This window comes from Ranitomeya variabilis, chromosome 4 (assembly GCF_051348905.1).
Source record: "Ranitomeya variabilis isolate aRanVar5 chromosome 4, aRanVar5.hap1, whole genome shotgun sequence".
NCBI classification, from domain to species: domain Eukaryota; kingdom Metazoa; phylum Chordata; class Amphibia; order Anura; family Dendrobatidae; genus Ranitomeya; species Ranitomeya variabilis.
The window spans coordinates 637,921,090-637,940,166 of NC_135235.1; the positions used below are offsets into that span (position 1 = coordinate 637,921,090).

General features: G+C 44.8%; 1 protein-coding gene across 1 annotated transcript; it reads right to left on the minus strand.

Annotated features, from left to right (window-relative positions):
• Nucleotides 1–3,330: 3,330 nt before the first annotated feature.
• On the minus strand, nucleotides 3,331–14,263 carry LOC143767271 (uncharacterized). Its single transcript, XM_077255478.1, has 7 exons — nucleotides 14,220–14,263; nucleotides 11,731–11,880; nucleotides 11,422–11,601; nucleotides 11,216–11,339; nucleotides 11,035–11,132; nucleotides 9,428–9,518; nucleotides 3,331–5,042 (listed from the first exon to the last, which is right to left on the minus strand). The coding sequence occupies exons 1-7, from the start codon at nucleotides 14,244–14,246 to the stop codon at nucleotides 4,030–4,032; spliced, it is 1,683 nt and encodes a 560-aa protein (XP_077111593.1). The 5' UTR covers nucleotides 14,247–14,263; the 3' UTR covers nucleotides 3,331–4,029.
• Between the last annotated feature and the right edge of the window lie 4,814 nt (nucleotides 14,264–19,077).

Here is a 19,077-nt window from a genome sequence, read left to right on the forward strand (position 1 = left end):
GGGTGCTTTTAATTCTACCTCTGGAAATTTTGTTTAGTTAAATGGAGTCTGTCAGCAGAATTATGCTCAGTAACCTACAGTGTCAGGTTGGCGCCGTTGTACTGCTCAAAATGATACCTGGGTGATAAAATCCGTCTTGTGATTGTTATTGTCATGTCGGACGCTGTTCAGACCAGGTCGTTCGACAGACAGCGGTAATTCCGCTTTTGACCACTGTTTGCTCATTGGCGTCGGCTAGGTTTTGTCCAGCTGTTCCAGGGTTAATTTACCTGATCCTCGGATTGGAAGCTGGGCCATGCCCATGGCCTTTAAATAGTTCTCCGGATCATTGGGCGTCGCCGATTATAGCTTCTGTCTTGTGCGGTTATCTCGGTCTGGTGAGGAGAGCTGGTGGTTGGAGATTCGTTGCTGGTGGTGTATTTTCCTTTGTCTTATTTACTCCTTCCTATATTTGTATTTATTTTGCCCTGCACATTTATAGTGTATTCCTGAGTGACTGCGGCGTGGTGTATATTTTCCTTTATCCTTGTCTGTGCTAACTGTGGGTATTGGTGTATTACATTCACTGGGTGGAGGTTTTCAGCTTAGGGTTGTAACAGGATGCAGGGTGAGGTTCGAGGCCTGGACATGCACACCATCAGTGTAAACTTCAGGTAGAGGGTCAGTCAGCATTTCCCTAGTCTGAGGGAAATTGCAGGGGCCCGGGTTATTAGCTCTCACCCACCTAGTCTCCCCATGAGTTATTTAATCTTTATTTTCAGTTTTGAATTAATGATATGCTCGTGCTTTGGGTTGGGCCTGTGGGTGTCTTCATGTGGTGCTTTACTTAGCTATTTGTAATGAATACTGCTGATTAGTGATGAGCGAGCATGCTCGGGTGATCTCCGAGTATTTTGGGCATGCTCGGAGATTAAGTTTGTGTGGCCGCAGCTGCATGCTTTGCGGCTGCTAGACAGCCTGAATACGTGTGGGCATTGCCGTTTGTTATGGAATCCCCACATGTGTTCAGGCTATCTAGCAGCCGCAAATAATGCAGCTGCGGCCACATAAACTAAATCTCCGAGAATGCCCAAAATACTCAGAGATCACCCGAGCATGCTCGCTCATCACTAATCAGCAGTATTCATTACAATTTCTCCTGTTACCCTTGGGAAAATTAAAAATTTTGGGCAAAAAGGTCATTTTTGTGAGAAAAAAATGATTTTTTTTTTCACGGCTCTACATTATAAACTTCTGTGAAGCACTTGGGGGTTCAAAGTGCTCATCACACATCTAGATTAGTTCCTTAGGGGGTCTACATTCCAAAATGGTATCACTTGTGGGCGATTTCCACTGTTTAGGCACATCAGGGGCTCTCCAAACGCGACATGGTGTCCGATCTCAATTCCAGCCAATTTTGCATTGAAAAGTCAAACGGTGCAACTTCCCTTCTGAGCTCTGCCATGCACCGAAACAGTGGTTTACCCCCACATATGGGGTATCAATGTACTCAGGACAAATTATACAATGACTTTTGTGGTCCAACTTCTCCTGTTACCCTTGGTAAAATAAAACAAATTGGATCTGAAGTAAAAAATTTGTGAAAAAAAAGTTAAATGTTCAATTTTTTTTAAACATTCCAAAAATTACTGTGAAGCACCTGAAGGGTTAATAAACTTCTTGAATGTGGTTTTGAGTACCTTGAGGGGTGCAGTTTTTAGAATGGTGTAACTTTTGGGCATTTTCCGTCATATAGGCCTCTCAAAGTCACCTCAAGTGTGAGGTGGTCCCTAAAAAAAATGGTTTTACAAATTTTGTTGTAAAAATGAGAAATCGCTGGTCAACTTTTAACCCTTATAACTTCCTAACCAAAAAAATATGTTTCCAAACTTGTGCTAATGTAAAGCAGACATGTGGGTAATGTTATTTATTAACTATTATGTATGATATGACTCTCAAATTTAAGGGCATAAAAACTAAAAGTTTAAAAATTGCAAAATTTTTGCCAAATTTCCGTTTTTTCACAAATAAATGCAAGTCATATCGAAGAAATTTTACCATTATAATAAAGTACAATATGTCACTAGAAAACAGCCTCAGTATCACCAGGATCCGTTGAAGCATTTCAGAGTTATGACCTCATAAAGTGACAGTGGTCAGAATTGAAAAAAATGGCCTGGTCAGGAAGTTGAAAACAGGCTTCGGGGTGAAGGGGTTAATATTGATTTTGCAACAAGTTTGAAATGGCCTGTCTGAAGCATCTCCTTTAGGCCACATAAAAACGATCAGTATTTGCTCAGTATGTAACATCAGAATTTGTAAGCCAAAATCAGCAGTGGAACAATCAGAAGAAATGTGCAATAGAAACACGTCACCATGTATTTTTCACCCACTCCTGAGTTTGGCTTACAAAACCTTGTGTAAAATACTCAACACCTTGCTAATTACATGAGACAAGCTAATTTATTTTTATCTATTTATTTTACTCACTAATATAGCACCATTAATTCCACAGAACTCTACAGACTTTATTACTGGCACTGTCCCCAAAAGGGGCTCACAATCTAGATTGCTATCAGTATGTCTTTGGAGTGTGGGAGGAAACCGGAGAACCCTTAGGGTACCGTCTCACAGTGGCATTTTTGTCGCTACGACGGCATGATCCGTGACGTTCCAGCGATATCCATACGATATCGCTGTGTCTGACACGCAGCGTCGATCAGGGACCCCGCTGAGAATCGTACGTCGTAGCAGATCGTTTGAAACTTTATTTCGTCGCTGGATCTCCCGCTGTCATCGCTGCATCGGTGTGTGTGACACCGATGCAGCGATGCGTTTGCTTGTAACCAGGGTAAACATCAGGTTACTAAGCGCAGGGCCGCGCTTAGTAACCCTATGTTTACCCTGGTTACCATCGTAAATGTAAAAAAAACCAAACAGTACATACTCACATTCCGGTGTCCGTCAGGTCCCTTGCCGTCTGCTTCCCGCACTGACTGACTGCCGGCCGTAAAGTGACTGGACGTCACCGCTGTGCTTTCACTTTCCGGCCGGCACTCAGTCAGTGCGGGAAGCAGACGGCAAGGGACCTGACGGACACCGGAATGTGAGTATGTACTGTTTTTTTTTTTTTACATTTACGATGGTAACCAGGGTAAACATCGGGTTACTAAGCGCGGCCATGCGCTTAGTAACCCGATGTTTACCCTGGTTAACCGGGGACTTCAGCATCGTTGGTCGCTTGAGAGCTGTCTGTGTGACAGCTCCCACACAACGACTTACCAACGATCACGGCCAGGTTGTATCGCTGGTCGTGATCGTTGGTAAATCGTTTTGTGAGACGGTACCCTAAGGAAACCCACGCAAACACAGAGAAAACATACAAACTCCTTGCAGACGTTGGCTTTGTTGCAAGGCTGCAGTGCTAGCCACTGAGCCACAGTGCAGCCCATCATTGGATTGTGAGCTCAGCAACTGTTCAGATCACATATCGAGAAACAAAAGAAATTGTTTAAGATGCAGTATACTGTGGAATATTTTATACACATGATTGAAATATATTTGTGTGTAATTTTGATTTTATTCGCTTTTTGCTAATAGATGTTAATTGGTAACAGCATACACTTCCTAATCATTATTCAGTGCCCACACCTGATCAAAATGTATCCTGCAAAAATAAACAGTCAAAGGGGCAAAAATCAAATGTAATAAGTAGTGGTATTCTCCAGGATTCAGTGTGACCTGAAAGGTCAGCTGCTTGTGCCACATTGCTTGCTGTACGCCTGTATGTTGTTTTCCACAGTGTGCATTCCAATCTGCTGCTTTCCACCATACTGCCAGAGTAAACAGAAGTTTAGCTCACCTATTCGCTGATAGTGAATAAATTATAATAAAGGACCAGGTGGTAGGTTCATGGTAATCAAGGATGTAAATATGTTTATGTCTCATTCAGTGGACATATATATGTGTTCTTGAGCCAAACTATTCTTCCAGAATAGGATGATATGCTTAATCATTCTGATCCACAAACACACTCTCTGGTAATAGAATTCAATCAGGACAGGAAAATGGCTTCTCCCCTATGTGCATTATCTGATGGCTAAAGAGCTGTGATTGATCTGTAAAACATTTCTCACATTCTGAACATGAAAAAGACTTCTCCATTGTGTGAATTCTCTGATGTTTAAGAAGAGCTGATTTATCTGTAAAACGTGTCCTACATTCCAGACATGAGTATGGCTTCTCTCCTGTGTGAATTCTCTGATGTCTAACAAGCTGTGAATGAGCTGTAAAACATTTCCTACATTCCGGACATGAATATGGCTTCTCTCCTGTGTGAATTCTCCAGTGTCTAACAAGCTGTGAATGATCCGTAAAACATTTTTCACATTCTGAGCATGAATAAGGCTTTTCCCCTGTGTGAGTTCTCTGATGTTTAAGAAAATTTGATTTGTGAGTAAAGTTTCTTCCACAATCTGGACATAAAAATGGTTTCTCCCCTGTATGAATTTTTTGATGTCTAATAAGAACCGATTTATCTGTAAAACATTTCCTACATTCTGAACATGGAAAAGGCTTCTCCCCAGTATGAATTATCATATGTCTAATAAGTTTTGAGTGAGCTGCAAAACGTTTACCACATTCTAGGCATGAAAACGGCTTTTCCTCTGTGCGAGTTCCCAGATGAGATTTCTCTGTAAAATGTTTCTTACATTCTGAACATGTAAATTGTTTCTTTTTTGAATGAGTTTTCTGATGTTTATGGAAATTTAATTTGTGGGTAAAACATTTTCCACATTCTGGACATAAAAAGGGTTTCTCTTCTATGTGAACTCTTTGATAGTCACTATCCATTCTATTATTTTTAGCTTGTTTAACAGTCTGTGATGAATCAAAAGATAGCAACTGTCTGAGGGATTCAGATGACAGATCTTTAGTGTGAAGGGATTGTGGTATATCTGGGATAATAACATACTCTTCATATGTATCTGGTGTAATACCATGTTCATCTCCTGTAAAATCTGAAGATATCAGATGCCCCTTTGACCTCCTGGTACAGTCACCTGCCAAGAATAAAGCCAGTTGTATTACTTTTTAATAATACTGCCTTGAAATTATATTTTTAATTATATTAGAGACTGTAAAAAAAATTTTTTGCAGGACCCCAGTCCAGTGGCCATGTCGATAGTCCATGACCACCAGACTACAGCCCTGTGAATCTTGTCCTACCAGCCAGCATCCCTGGCTCTTCATTTGATTAATCCACTCATGAGATCATGCCTACGTTGAACCACAATGATGACATTTTGCCAGGAAGACTAATGAAATGAAGAGTCGGGAATACTTACTGAAAGAGAAAGGATCATGGGGCCATGATGTTTTGGCAATGCTTATTATTTTTGGCCAACTGTAATTATTTTAAACATTTTAATACAAATTGTAGTAACAATCAAATGACTAAGGCACCATTTAGACATAACTCATACACAAAAAAAAGGATACATTTTTCATCAGAGTTTAATGAGTGTGTCAGTTCTTAACATCAGTGTGTGAACTGTTTTCCTCACATGATAAAGTAAACTTAAAAGCTCCTTCTATACATTAATCAGTAAAAATAGACAGTACACAAATGACACACAGATGATGTCCAAATACTGTCCTTTCATAATTGAGGCAATGATTTTAATCAGCAAGCTTAATCCACAACTCAGGTATAAAATGGACATATTTCTGTATCACTCAGTCCACACAATAAAGTAAACACTGACATGTTAATAACCCCATAAACTATGATGGATTTGTGTGCTATCCATGAAAAAAGGGACATCAGAATAAGGCCTACGACAACAGTCAATAGTAGAGACGAATAGTTTATGAGTTACATTACAAGGTTTCATTTTTCAATTTTCTGTTGACACCAAGTTCATGGTTCATGTGTTCGTGTGTCTGTAACTTAATGGGCTCTCATTACACGTTAAGTGTAACAACACAACTAATATAACAAGTGAAAAAAAAACACCAGTACACAGGTAGAGATGCTTACCTGTCCAGGGCCTCCAGGTATTATTGCACCTGTGTATCTGCCATCTTACCTTGGGTCCGCTGCACCTTGGTTAGTGCAATTGTTTGGAGGCCCTGGACAGGTAAGCATCTCTGCCTATGTACTGGTGTTTTTTTGTCTAGAATAGTGGAAGTCTTTCCTCTTATGGTGTTTTTTTTTTAGATTAGGACTGCCAATATGTAAGGACCCTTGACGCGGGTTGGCAGCTTAAATATTGTGGCCATAATATCGACCAATACCTTGCATACATTGTTATGTTTTTTGGTGCACTGTATATTTTTCCAGGGTGCGGCTGGGCCCTAGATGGCTCTCTATACTGTGACCTCTGTTCACACATGATGCATTATGGTTAGCCGGCTATATGGCGTCATTAATAGGCTTTGAGCCATATACTTTGCATTTCTGTGTGAACACGCCACATACAGACTATTTGTTTGCACAGGCGCAACAAGCGGCCAGTTCCTGATTGTAGGGTGGCTCCCTTATCGGTATTATTGCACCTGTGTATCTGCCATCTTAACTTGGGTCCACTGCACCTTGGTTAGTGCAATTGTTTGGAGGCCCTGGACAGGTAAGCATCTCTGCCTGTGTACTGGTGTTTTTTTGTCTAGAATAGTGGAGGTCTTTCCTCTTATAATATAACAAGTGGTTGCTCCAAACTCAACACAAAAGTAATCTTTTAATGACTCCTTCAGTGTCAGAATTATTCAAGAACCTTCATAAGTGCTTCCTTCCAGGCAGTTGCAGTCAGTGTTACAAGGCTGGCATCTGCCTGCAACGGCAAACGACCAGAGCGTACTGGCTCCTATCAGACCTCTGCGACAAGATCACAAAAAAAATAATGGGTTAACGTGGCACCCAGGGAAATGCTGACGGCCCCCTTTTAGCGATTTATTCTTATTTCGGAAAGCTGTCCTACGCAATTTCACTAAAGATAGTGCACTTGGTCTACCCACTCTTCAGCTATATTTTTAGGATTCCATTTACTGAGACAATGTAATTAATTTCTGATTGCTCAAAATGATTTGTAGTGCGTCTTTCCCTCATTGCCAAAGTTACTTTCAATTTGTGAAAACTTAAATGAAAAAATGTTAAATTAAAATGGTATTGTCATGTCTTCAAATGTAGGATCAAAAAATAAAATTATTTAAACTGCATGTTAAATACCCCCCCAAAAATCATTTTACCATTTGATCACCTGTACTACCTGCTATGTGTAGCCTAACTGCTGATCTCCTATGCACGCCGGCCACAGTCTGCCTGAGGCTTTCAATACCTCTGCAACATTTATGCACTGTCCGGTATGTCTCCTGCCTGACTGCGGCTTCCAGTGCCTATACTACCTGTACGCCTGTGGTTTCCAAGACATCTTCTGTCTGCCTGTGGCTTCCAGTACCTCTGCTACCTGCATGTGGTTGTCAGGACACATCTGGTTTGCTTGTGGCTTCCAGAACCTCAGTTATCTGTCTGCCTGCAGCTTTCAGTACCTCTACAACCTGTCTAAGGTCTACAGGATATCTCCTGCCTGCCTATGGCTTACAGTACCTTAGCTATCTGTCTGCCTAAGTCTTCCAGTACCTCTGATAACGGTCTTCTGTCTGCTTTCTATATTCTGCGTGCCTCACCCATCTGCTGCACCAATGCCCATTGCCCTTGGGCCCATCTGGACCTTGGGCTTAGAGGTCCCACCTCACCAGGTAAGCCTTTGACACTGGTCCTGGTGCTGAATACAAGGTCAAAGAAACTGAACCTTACAGTGCGTATTAAAATATTAGAATAATGCATACTCACTTTACTGATTCCCTGAAGTTGCTCTTAAAATGCCTCCCAACTACATCACCAGTCTCTAATATTTCTTCTGAATGGAAAAACACGTGACTACTGGAGTCAATCACAGCAGTGACCCATGGATCTCTGCTAGGGCCAGTTATTGGCTGCATCAAACACATGCCTTTAAATCCAGCACAGAATATAAAAATGCATAGAGATAAAACCTGATTTTTTTGTGCGTGGAAAAAAGCTCCAATTACAGTTGACTAATTGGGACTTTGCAATTTTCACATCAATAATAGAACCCACAGCCCAATAACAATATAACATGTGGTAAAACGAAATAATCATAATTGTAGCAGTTAGTGACTACTATGCAATTAGTATTTAGTATGCAAGAGACGAAATGTCAGAACAAGTCACATGAATAATCATATTACCGTATTTTTCGGACTATAGGACGCACCGGACTATAAGGCGCACCCAGGTTTTAGAGGTGGAAAATAGGGAAAAAAATATTTGAAGCAAAAAAAATGTGGTAAAATATTTAATAACATAAATAACATACTATTATATGTGGTGTTATTACATATAATAGTACGTTATTATGTTGGAAGCTGCGGGACCAGTGTGGTATCTGAGAAGTACTATATGAAGACGCTGGAGGGTGAGTATAAGAATGGGGGCACAAGGCTTATAGTGAAAGCACCACTCCAGCACTGCAAAATAACACTGGAGTGCTGCTTTAAAATCCCATGGGAGAACTATAACTCCCAGCATGTCCTGCAGATCCTATGACATGCTGGGAGTTATAGTTCACCAAAGGAGTGGCAGAGTGCTTTATTGTGTTTTGTAAAGACTAACCTCTTAATTGTGGGAGCCAGCCTGTGGTGAGGTAAAAGCTGGAGCATCCCATGGCTGCACACACAGAGCCCTCTCTCTTGTTGCCTTTCCACAGCGCACGCGCAGGACATAAGAGGAAGCTGCAGATTCTAGGTGGGAGTCTGAAGGACCTATGATGATGTCAGAAGAGGGAGGGCTCTGAGCTGCCATGTGATGCTCCAGCCCGCCCACTTCTGACATCACACAGGTCCTCCTTGTGCACCACAGACAGCTCAGCGTCCAGCACAGGCAGGTATGCAGCGATCTCCTGGCCCCTGCTGCTGCTGCCTCCTCCCCCGGACACACAGATTCTCCCCAGAATCAGTGCTGGGGAAACTGTGTGTCCCTGCTTAAGTGCAGTATTCATTTGCTGCTCCCCGCTCAGCTGATCGGTGGGCGGGGATCCGCTAATGAATATTCACTGCACTTAATAAGCGGGGCCATGTGGTTTCCCCAGCAGTTGATTCCGGCAGCAGGGACATCCTGAAGTGGGATATCATTGCGATCCCACTCGCTGCTGCCCCCTCCCCACATGCTATATCCGTACTATAAGACGCACCCACACTTTCCTCCCAAATTTGGAGGAAAAAAAGTGCGTCTTATAGTCAGAAAAATACGGTATATGCACAATCATGGAGCACAAATAAATACCCATAATGGATTTGTGTTCCCTCTGGGATGGAGCCAACCCCGACCTGCGCTTCCAGCGCCGATTGTTTTTTAAGTTATACTCACCCATGTGGTTATCTGTGGGAATCTCCTCTTTACACCGCTCATCACCAATCATATATGTCTCTGTAGTATTAACATGGGGCAGATCTTCACCCTGAAACAAATATTGTAAGAGTCAAAGAGAGATAAAGATTCTGTGTGTAATGATTTAGAATGACAGAAAAGATTATAAATGAATATGACTATCGCAAATGACAGCAGTAGTCATCACATAGCTGCAGATCTTCTGTGTAATTTCAACATGTCAGCTCCTGACTGTAATCAGCAGTCTCCATAACCAGAAAATTGTCAGAAATCCAGACATCTAATGTCTATGATCAACTTTATCCTGTCATCTCCATCAGGTATAAAACATGCACTGAATGGCCACATTATTAGAGAAGCCCATCATGTAGTACATAGGACCTCCCTTGGCCTTTAAACTCCAGAGTATTGCCATGTCATCTATACCAGTAAGAATTGATTGTTCTGCAAGAATATTGGCCCATGTTGAAAGGACAGCTGTGATGCTGAGTCACTTCTCAATGACAAGCCGTGAGCCGGGATTAGGCAAGTAGCCCGCGGTTAATAAACAGGAGGGTACAAGATAAACAGAGAGAAGAGATAAAGACGTAGTCAGGTAATGGTCAGAACAAGGTCCAAGATCAGGCAGAGATAAATCAACAAACAAGGCACTAGGCACAGGGAAAACAAACCACACAGAGATGAAGCTATGGCTGACACCTACTTGGGACTGCCAACCCAGGTACATAGCAGAGTAATCAAGGGAACAGGGAACATCTGGAGACAGCTGAGCACCTCCGAGTCTCATGTTAGACAGCAAAGCTGTCAATAAAGACAGCCACCTCAGCATGCCCCTGCAATACACTGGACAACTGAGCTGTCAATCACTGCACAAACAGCTCAGCACGCCCCTGCACCAGACTGAACAACTGAGCTATCAATCACTGCATCCTAAGACAAACTGAGTTGTGGAATCATTACAAAAGCTTTGTGCAATAGTCAAATTGTTGCATAGCTTGGTAGCAGAAGAAACTTGTGAGAGTAGATTATATGGGGTAATTCAACTTTTATCTACACAGAACATGAGGTACATGCATCGGCTTCTTAATACAGCATAACAGGAAGTCTGAAGGACCTTTTACCAGAGAGAAAGTGAAACCAAAGAACAACAAGTATATGCATTACATTCAACTAAGCATATAACAGTAACATCGCCATCTACTGTCAGAAAAGTGTAAACTTCACCTGCACACAAATAAGTCTGCATCTGTTGCATATCTGCCAACATAAATTATATCCATGTTCACTGGATGTTTTTTCTCAATCAGAAATTCTCAATGTACTTTCCACACCATTGCACATAAATAACTTTCAAAGTTGCTCAGATTACTTGATTTTCCCAGAATTAAGTATTTACATTGCAAATGATCCAAGGAAAACAAATTACTGATTGTCTTCTTCACTCCACATTAACTGGTCTATACAACAGGTGTCTGTAATACATTGGCCAATCAGCGTATAATACTGGTGGATAAAACACGACTGAACTTAAGACCTTCACAGACATCTACACATCATATGGGAGATCATGACATCTCTCCATCTACCTGATGATCCTGAGGAACACTGGTATTTTCTTGGTTACAGTCTTCTGGAAAAAGAGGATGGGGACATCTCTCTGGTGTTGTCCTCTTACTGGATATAACTGGAGGAAACACATACAGGGACTGAATTCATTTTTTGCACACAGATAATTAAAAGCTGTGTGTATTTAGTCCTGTCTATTACCTGGTGATGTGAGGGGCTGGGGAACCTCCATCATGACGTCCTTGTACAGATCTTTGTGTCCTTCTAAATACTCCCACTCCTCCATGGAGAAATAGACAGTGACATCCTGACACCTTATAGGAACCTGACACATACAATGATACCGTCATGCTCCGATCCCTCCATAACGTTACTGTATAATGTCCCAGCATTCCCAGCAGTGTCACCTCTCCAGTCAGCAGCTCAATCATCTTGTAGGTGAGTTCTAGGATCTTCTGGTCATTGAAGTTCTCATATATCAGGGGGTGAGGTGGAGGCCCCGTGATTGGGCTCAGGGGTCTTCCCCATCCCGCAGACACAGGGGCCTGACAGCGCTCACTAGAGGTCTTCTTCACTACTGTGTAATCCTGGTTATGGAGAGACACATTAATAAATCTCACTACAGACATTTCCAGAGTCCTCACCTCTCCAGTTCTGTCCATCTGTTATTCCCATAGATAAGAATGATGTAATGTGACGTCATCAGAATCTCTCACCTCACCAGTAAGCCGGAAGAGGATCTCTAGGGTGAGGTGTAATATCCTCTCCGCCATCTTGTCCCTGTCCCTCTCCATCCTTGTAGGGTCACTCAGGAGAATTCTCTTATATAGAAGATCTCCACTGAGAGGATCCGATATTGTAGGGACCTGAATGGGGAGATGATGATGTAACATCATAAAGATCCTATGTAATAATACAATTTCTAGAGATAACAAGGGAAAACATATGGGATGATAGAACATGTAGATGTTTTATTCTCTTTGTATGGACTGGAACATTTAATATCTTATCAATGTATTTCCTCCATATTGAGCACAAAGCATACCACATCTTCTCATAACCATTGCACCTAATCACTGACTGTAGCAGTAATGGCAGCATGTAGGAACCCTGATCTCTGTAAAAAATCATGGAGCAGAACAGTTACTTCAAAAACACATCACATACTGGCATTACCAAGGGAACAAAAATCGTCATTGGATAGATGTAACCAGAGACTGAAGGAAACCATCAAAGGTGAATAAAATGATACTTTGATATCTGGGATCCAATGTATTATTCCAAAGAGATCCACATTTTTCTGATATGTAAATTAGGTGTTAATATCTATGGGCAGGACATAGGTCTCCCTGAGAATCTGCCTCCAGGGCTTATTCTAAATGAAAGGGGGTGTTACCAGTGTAAGACATATAATGACTGACAGTCTTTTATCCTAATATGCATGTCTCACATTGGTTGTTGCCTTTTTCATTTATAATATGCTCTGGAGGCAGATTCTCAGGGAGATCTATGTCTGGCCCATAGATCCTAACACAAGAAAAATGTTGATTTCTCTAGAACATCAGATGGCAGACATCAAGGTATTATTTTATTCAGCTTCCTATGACCTACATGGCCATATAGACGGCTTAGGAGGGTTGATCCTAAAGAAGCAATAGCTTACATTTCATGGTGGGAGGACAATTGTCTATATACGACCACCAATCCATTTTTGGAATCTATAAAATAGTATGGTCATTATATAGATGATATTCTCCTCACTTGGTGTGGCAAAGAATTGTGAATTGTTCTGCCCTCACTCTGGATTTCATTAATTCTATGGAATGTCAAAAAATACAGTTTCTTTCCTAGATGTTTCATTATTTGGAGACAAAGTTCATGGGACCATTAAAACTAAACCTGACAGAAACAGTATTCTACATGCAGGTAGCTGTCATCCTAGACACACTATCACAAATCTACTTGATCTGACAATATAAACCAGAAGGCAAAATTATTAACAAGACTCTTACAAAGGAGTGAGGGTCAGGAATATTGTGGATAAAAAAAAACGCATAATGACTATTTTTCCAATACTTTGAGACAACCAAAAACAAATATCTATATTATGAGAAGAAAAACAATATTATGACATTACCAAATGTATCCTGCGTCATCTTCCCATTTCAGATCAAAACAAAAATTTATCGAAAATACTTAAGAATGGAATCATGAGTGAGGGGAGACGAGGAGTCTACATTGGGAACATGATTTCTCCTAGTCTGCACACTTCAGGAGTGGGGCGATGCTATGACATGCTATGACCAGGCGGTGCGAGGCTGCGGGCCCTGGGCTCTCATAAGATGTCGGTGCCAGTGAGCAAAGCCTCCTTTCCCATTGATCTGCCTGCGGTGGGGTTTGGGAAAATGGCAGCATGCGCAGATTGAGATCTCGGTAAAATACCTTTGGATTAAAAGATGCACCCCCATTTTCAGCCCAAATTTGAGTCTGTTAATCAGAAATGTATTGTAGATAAAAACCAATCAGTTCACACGTCATTAATAATACTTACCAAATGATATAATTGATAAACTGTAATACAAAGTATGTTGCTAATGAAAAATAAATATTTTTGAGCAGATTTATGATTCTCAGCCACAAAATAACCAAAAATCATTATCAGCAGCATCACATCATTTTTTGGGATATTCATTCTAATGATCTAACACATTTTTGTGCCTTTGGCATAGAGAAGGTTAACAGACGTAAGATCTAAGCTCCTAGTACGTGGTTGAAACGCGTCACATTATCCGTGTGATTTTGAGATTTTTTCTTGCTTTTCTTTTTTTCACCGTGTTTTTTATTTTTTGGAATAAATATATTTGCAATTCTTCTGGGCTTGTTGGATTACAGCTATTGCCTCTTCGGTGCTACTCCACCTAGGAGCCGGCTGGGATTTCCTTCCGTGCGTCCCTCACTCTCTATCTGGGCTCTGGGAGTTACATTTAGTCTTAGGTGAGCTGACCTTAATTGTTTTTCATCAGGGTTGGTCCTACTGACAGATAAATAAAACCCAATACTAAGCCTCACAAGGGAAAGCTCTGGCTCCAAAGAAAGAGAAGAAACGGCCGTCAATAAGTTATATGGGAGCGAGACCAGGAATGTCACCAGCACTGAGGGGGTTACTGCCCCCTGCGCCCAGTAATGGGGAATCTCCAGCACCTACCTCCACCTGCAGAGCCGCACACCACATATATGGCTGCTCTGTGCGCACAGGACCTGGGATGAGGTCACAGGAGGGGAGGAGTCAGGGGTCACATGATCAGGGGCCTCAGTGTATGCAGGACTCTGCTGTGCTGGTTGTCATGGTGCTGGATGAGGGGAAGTTTCTGTGTGGGGTCAGGAGGGGTTTACAGTGTGGATGTAGCAGAGCCGTGTGTGTACGACGTGTACGAAGCGGAGCCGTGTGTGTACGAGGTGTACGGAGTGGAGCCATGTGTGTACGAGGTGTACGGAGCGGAGCCGTGTGTGTGCGAAGTGTGCGGAGCAGAGCCGTGTGTGTGCGAGGTGTACGGAGCGGAGCCGTGTGTGTACGGAGCGGAGCCATGTGTGTACGAGGTGTGCGGAGTTGTGTGTGTACCAGGTGTATGGAGCAGAGCCGTGTGTACGAGGTGTATGGAGCGGAGCTGTGTGTGTCTGGAGCAGAGCTGTGTGTGTATGGAGTGGCTCTGCATATGTACGGAGTGGAGCTGTGTGTGTACGACATGTATGGAGCGGAGCCGTGTGTGTACGAAGGGTACGGAGCGGAGACGTGTGTGTACGAGGTGTATGGAGCGGAGCCGTGTGTGTACAGAGCAGAGCTGTGTGTGTATGGAGTGGTGCTGCATATGTACGGAGAGGAGTTGTGTGTGTACGAGGTGAACGGAGAGGAGCCGTGTGTATGGAGTGGCACTATATATGTACGGAGAGGAGCCGTGTGTGTACGAGGTATATGGAGAGGAGCCGTGTGTGTACGAGGTGTACGGAGCGGAGCCGTGTGTACGAGGTTTATGGAGCGGATCCGTGTGTGTACGGAGCAGAGCTGTGTGTGTATGTAGTGGCGCTGCATGTACGAACCGGAGCCGTGTGTGTACGAGGTGTACGGAGTGGAGCCGTGTATGTATGGAGCAGAGCTGTGTGAGTATGGAGTGGCGTTACATGTACGGAGTGGAGCCATGTGTGTACAAGGTGTACGGAGCGGAGCCGTGCGTGTACGAGGTGTACAGAGCGGAGCTGTGTGTGTACAGAGCAGAGCTGTGTGTGTGTATGGAGTGGTGCTGCATATGTACAAAGAGGACCCGTGTGTGTACGGAGCGGAGCTGTGTCTGTATGGAGTGGCGCTGCATATGTACGGCAAGGAGCCGTGTGTGAATGAGGTGTACGGAGAGGAGCCATGTGTGTACGGAGCAGAGCTGTGTGTATGGAGTGGCGCTGCATGTACGAAGCGGAGCCGTGTGTGTACGAGATGTACGGAGCAGAGCCGTGTGTGTACGAGGTGTACAGAGCGGAGCCGTGTGTGTACGAGGTGTACAGAGCGGAGCCGTGTATGTACAAGGTGTACGGAGCAGAGCCGTGTGTATGGAGTGGCGCTGCATATGTTCGGAGCGGAGCCATGTGTGTATGACATGTACGGAGCAGAGCCGTGTGTGTACGGAGCGGAGCCATGTGTGTACGAGGTGTACGGAGAGGAGCCATGTGTGTACGGAGGGAGTGGCGCTGCATATGTACGGCGAGGAGCCGTGTGTGAACGAGGTGTACAGAGCGGAGACGTGTGTGTACGGAGTAGAGCTGTGTGTGTATGGAGTGGCACTGCATGTACGGAGCGGAGCCGTGTGTGTGCGAGGTGTACGGAAGAGAGCCGTGCGTGTACAAAGTGTACGGAGCGGAGCTGTGTGTGTACGAGGTGTATGGAGCGGTGGGTGTACGAGGTGTACAGAGCGGAGCCGTGTGTGTACGAGGTGTACAGAGCGGAGCCGTGTGTGTATGGAGCAGAGCTGTGTGTGTATGGAGTGGCGCTGCATATGTACGGCAAGGAGCTGTGTGTGACTGAGGTGTACGGAGCTGAGCCATGTGTGTTCGGAGCAGAGCTGTGTGTGTATGGAGTGGCGCTGCTTATGAACGTCGAGGAGCTGTGTGTGAACGAGGTGTACGGAGCGGAGCCGTGTGTGTACGGAGCAGAGCTGTGTGAGTATAGAGTGGTGCTACATGTATGGAGTGGAGCCATGTGTGTACAAGGTGTACGGAGCAGAGACGTGCGTGTACGAGGTGTACGGAGCGGAGCTGTGTGTGTACGGAGCAGAGCTGTGTGTGTGTGTATGGAGTGGCGCTGCATATGTACGGAGAGGAGCCGTGTGTGTACGGAGCGGAGCTGTGTGTGTATGAAGTGGCGCTGCATATGTAAGGCGAGGAGCCGTGTGTGTATGAAGCAGAGCTGTGTGTGTGTATGGAGTGGTGCTGCATGTACTAAGCGGAGCCGTGTGTGTACGAGGTGTACGGAGCGGAGCGGTGGATGTACGAGGTGTACAGAGCGGAGCCGTGTGTGTACGAGGTGTATAGAGCGGAGCCGTGTGTGTACGAGGTGTACAGAGTGGAGCCGTGTGTGTATGGAGTGGCGCTGCATATGTACGGAGCGGAGCCATGTGTGTACGACATGTACGGAGCAGAGCCGTGTGTGCATGGAGTGGCTCTGCATATGTACGGCGAGGAGCCGTGTGTGTACGGAGCGGAGTCGTGTGTGTACGAGGTGTACGGAGAGGAGCCGTGTGTGTACGAGGTGTACAGAGCGGAGCTGTGTGTGTATGGAGTGGCGCTGCATATGTACGGCGAGGAGCTGTGTGTGAACGAGGTGTACGGAGAGGAGCCGTGTGTGTATGAAGCAGAGCTGTGTGTGTATGGAGTGGCGCTGCATGTACGAAGCGGAGCCGTGTGTACGAGGTGTACGGAGCGGAGCCGTGGGTGTACGAGGTGTACAGAGCGGAGCCGTGTGTGTACGAGGTGTACAGAGCGGAGCCGTGTGTGTACGAGGTGTACGGAGCAGAGCCGTGTGTGTACGAGGTGTACAGAGCAGAGCGTGTGTGTATTGAGTGGCGCTGCATATGTACGGAGCGGAGCCATGTGTGTACGACATGTACGGAGCAGAGCCGTGTGTGTATGGAGTGGCTCTGCATATGTACGGCGAGGAGCCGTGTGTATACGGAGCAGAGCCGAGTGTGAACGAGGAGAATAAAAGCCTTTCCTCTAGCTCCGTGGAGGTGTAGTCCCTTACTGCTAAGCTTCTCATAAGGTCCTCACAGATGATATCGCTGTCTGTCCCCCGGATTGGATAGGACATACCCGTATGACTGGTGACTTGAGGCGGTTTATAGAGACTCTAGCATGCCCCAGCCTCTAAGGTTGTCACTGTGCCTCCTGGGTGTTAGGTCGGACAGGTAACGTAGAGTTCAGCTGTCCTGTCGGTCTCTGATTTTAGTCATAGAGGTCCTTACAACCTCGGTGTTCTGGCTACCGCTCTCTGCGCTTCAGAAGGAGGCAGCCTGCTCGGGGATGGTCCCCTTCTGATATCCTCTCCTGTGCTCCCTCTCCTGCGCACTCGTTTCAAACAATTCGGCCTTCAAATCTCTCTTTCTGGGAGCTGCAGCTCTGAGGGCATGCACAGCTCTGTGAACCCTCTCCTCTGTCCTCTGACAGGAATTCGCTCCTGCCAGGAACAGCTTCCCTGAAGGAATGACTAACTTTCCCTACAGACTACCAGTTATATACTGTATATATGGGGAGTCACCTAGTAAATAGGATCAGAAGCTCCCCCTGGTGGCCTGGAGTGTGAAATGTTGCATGTTTGTGGTACCTGGATGCAGTTATCCTTCCTTGCCTCCAAACGTAGCATCACTCTCCCCGGGAGAAAGGCAATACCACTGTGATGACCAGGACCCTGAGGTGCCACACACACACTGGAAAAATTAAGAGTGAGGGTGGCATGATGACCCTCTGAAACTTTGGAGCATGGATTGCTTGTTTGCCCTCTCAATATTTTGAGCAAGGGACACCTATTTAGCCAAGGGGTGTACAACTCCAGTCCTCAAGGGCCACCAACACTGCATTTTTTCAGGATATCTTTAACATTGTACAAGGTGTTAGAATCATCACCTGTGCAGGTGATTAAATTATCACCTGTGCAATACTAAGGAAATCCTGAAAACATGCACTGTGGGTGGCCCTGGCGGACTGGGGTTGTTAACCCCTTGTTTACCCTCTAAAGATTTGGAGCTAGGGCCGCCTACTTACCCATTCAAGATGTTGAGCGAAGGCCTCCTGTTTACCCTTTCAATATATTGACAAAGGGTTGCCTGATGACCTTCTAAAAATTTTGAATGAGGGCCGCATGATAGCCCTGCAAAAATTTTAATGAGGGCTGCCTGTTGGGAATTCCCCAGTCTGGCACTTTTTTTAAAGAAATTGCGGACGATAAAATAACTATCATTTGCAACCTGTGCACTATCAAGATCAGCAGACGTACTACCAGCCTGACCTCCAGCAGCATGCTCAGGCACATATCATCAAAGCACCCGACTTGGTGGGCCGAACACCTGGGTCCACAATCAGTGTCTGCAAGTGACACCACTGCCTCTTCCCTTGTGCTACGTGCTTGTTAATCCCCTGTCCAGGACGCAGGCACGTATGACTCACGCCTTGCACCTGTCGTTGCACATTCACAAGCATCATCAGCAACCATGTCCAATTCTTTGTCCCAGTGCAGCATTCAGCTGTCCCTACCCCAGGCCTTGGAATGCATGTGAAACTACCCAGCCACCCCCCCCAAAGACCCAAACACTAAACAGGCATATTTACAGACTGCTTGCCCTGGAAATGTTGTCGTTTAGACTTGTGGACACCAAGGCTTTCTGCAGCCTCATGGCGGTGGGTGTCCCTCGGTGCTTGGTCCCCAGCCGCCACTATTTTTCCTGGTGTACCTTCCACGCCTGCCAGCACGTGTCCCATAACATCACTCAATGATCAACATGTGGATAAGTGCTTGTGGCCAGCGACGC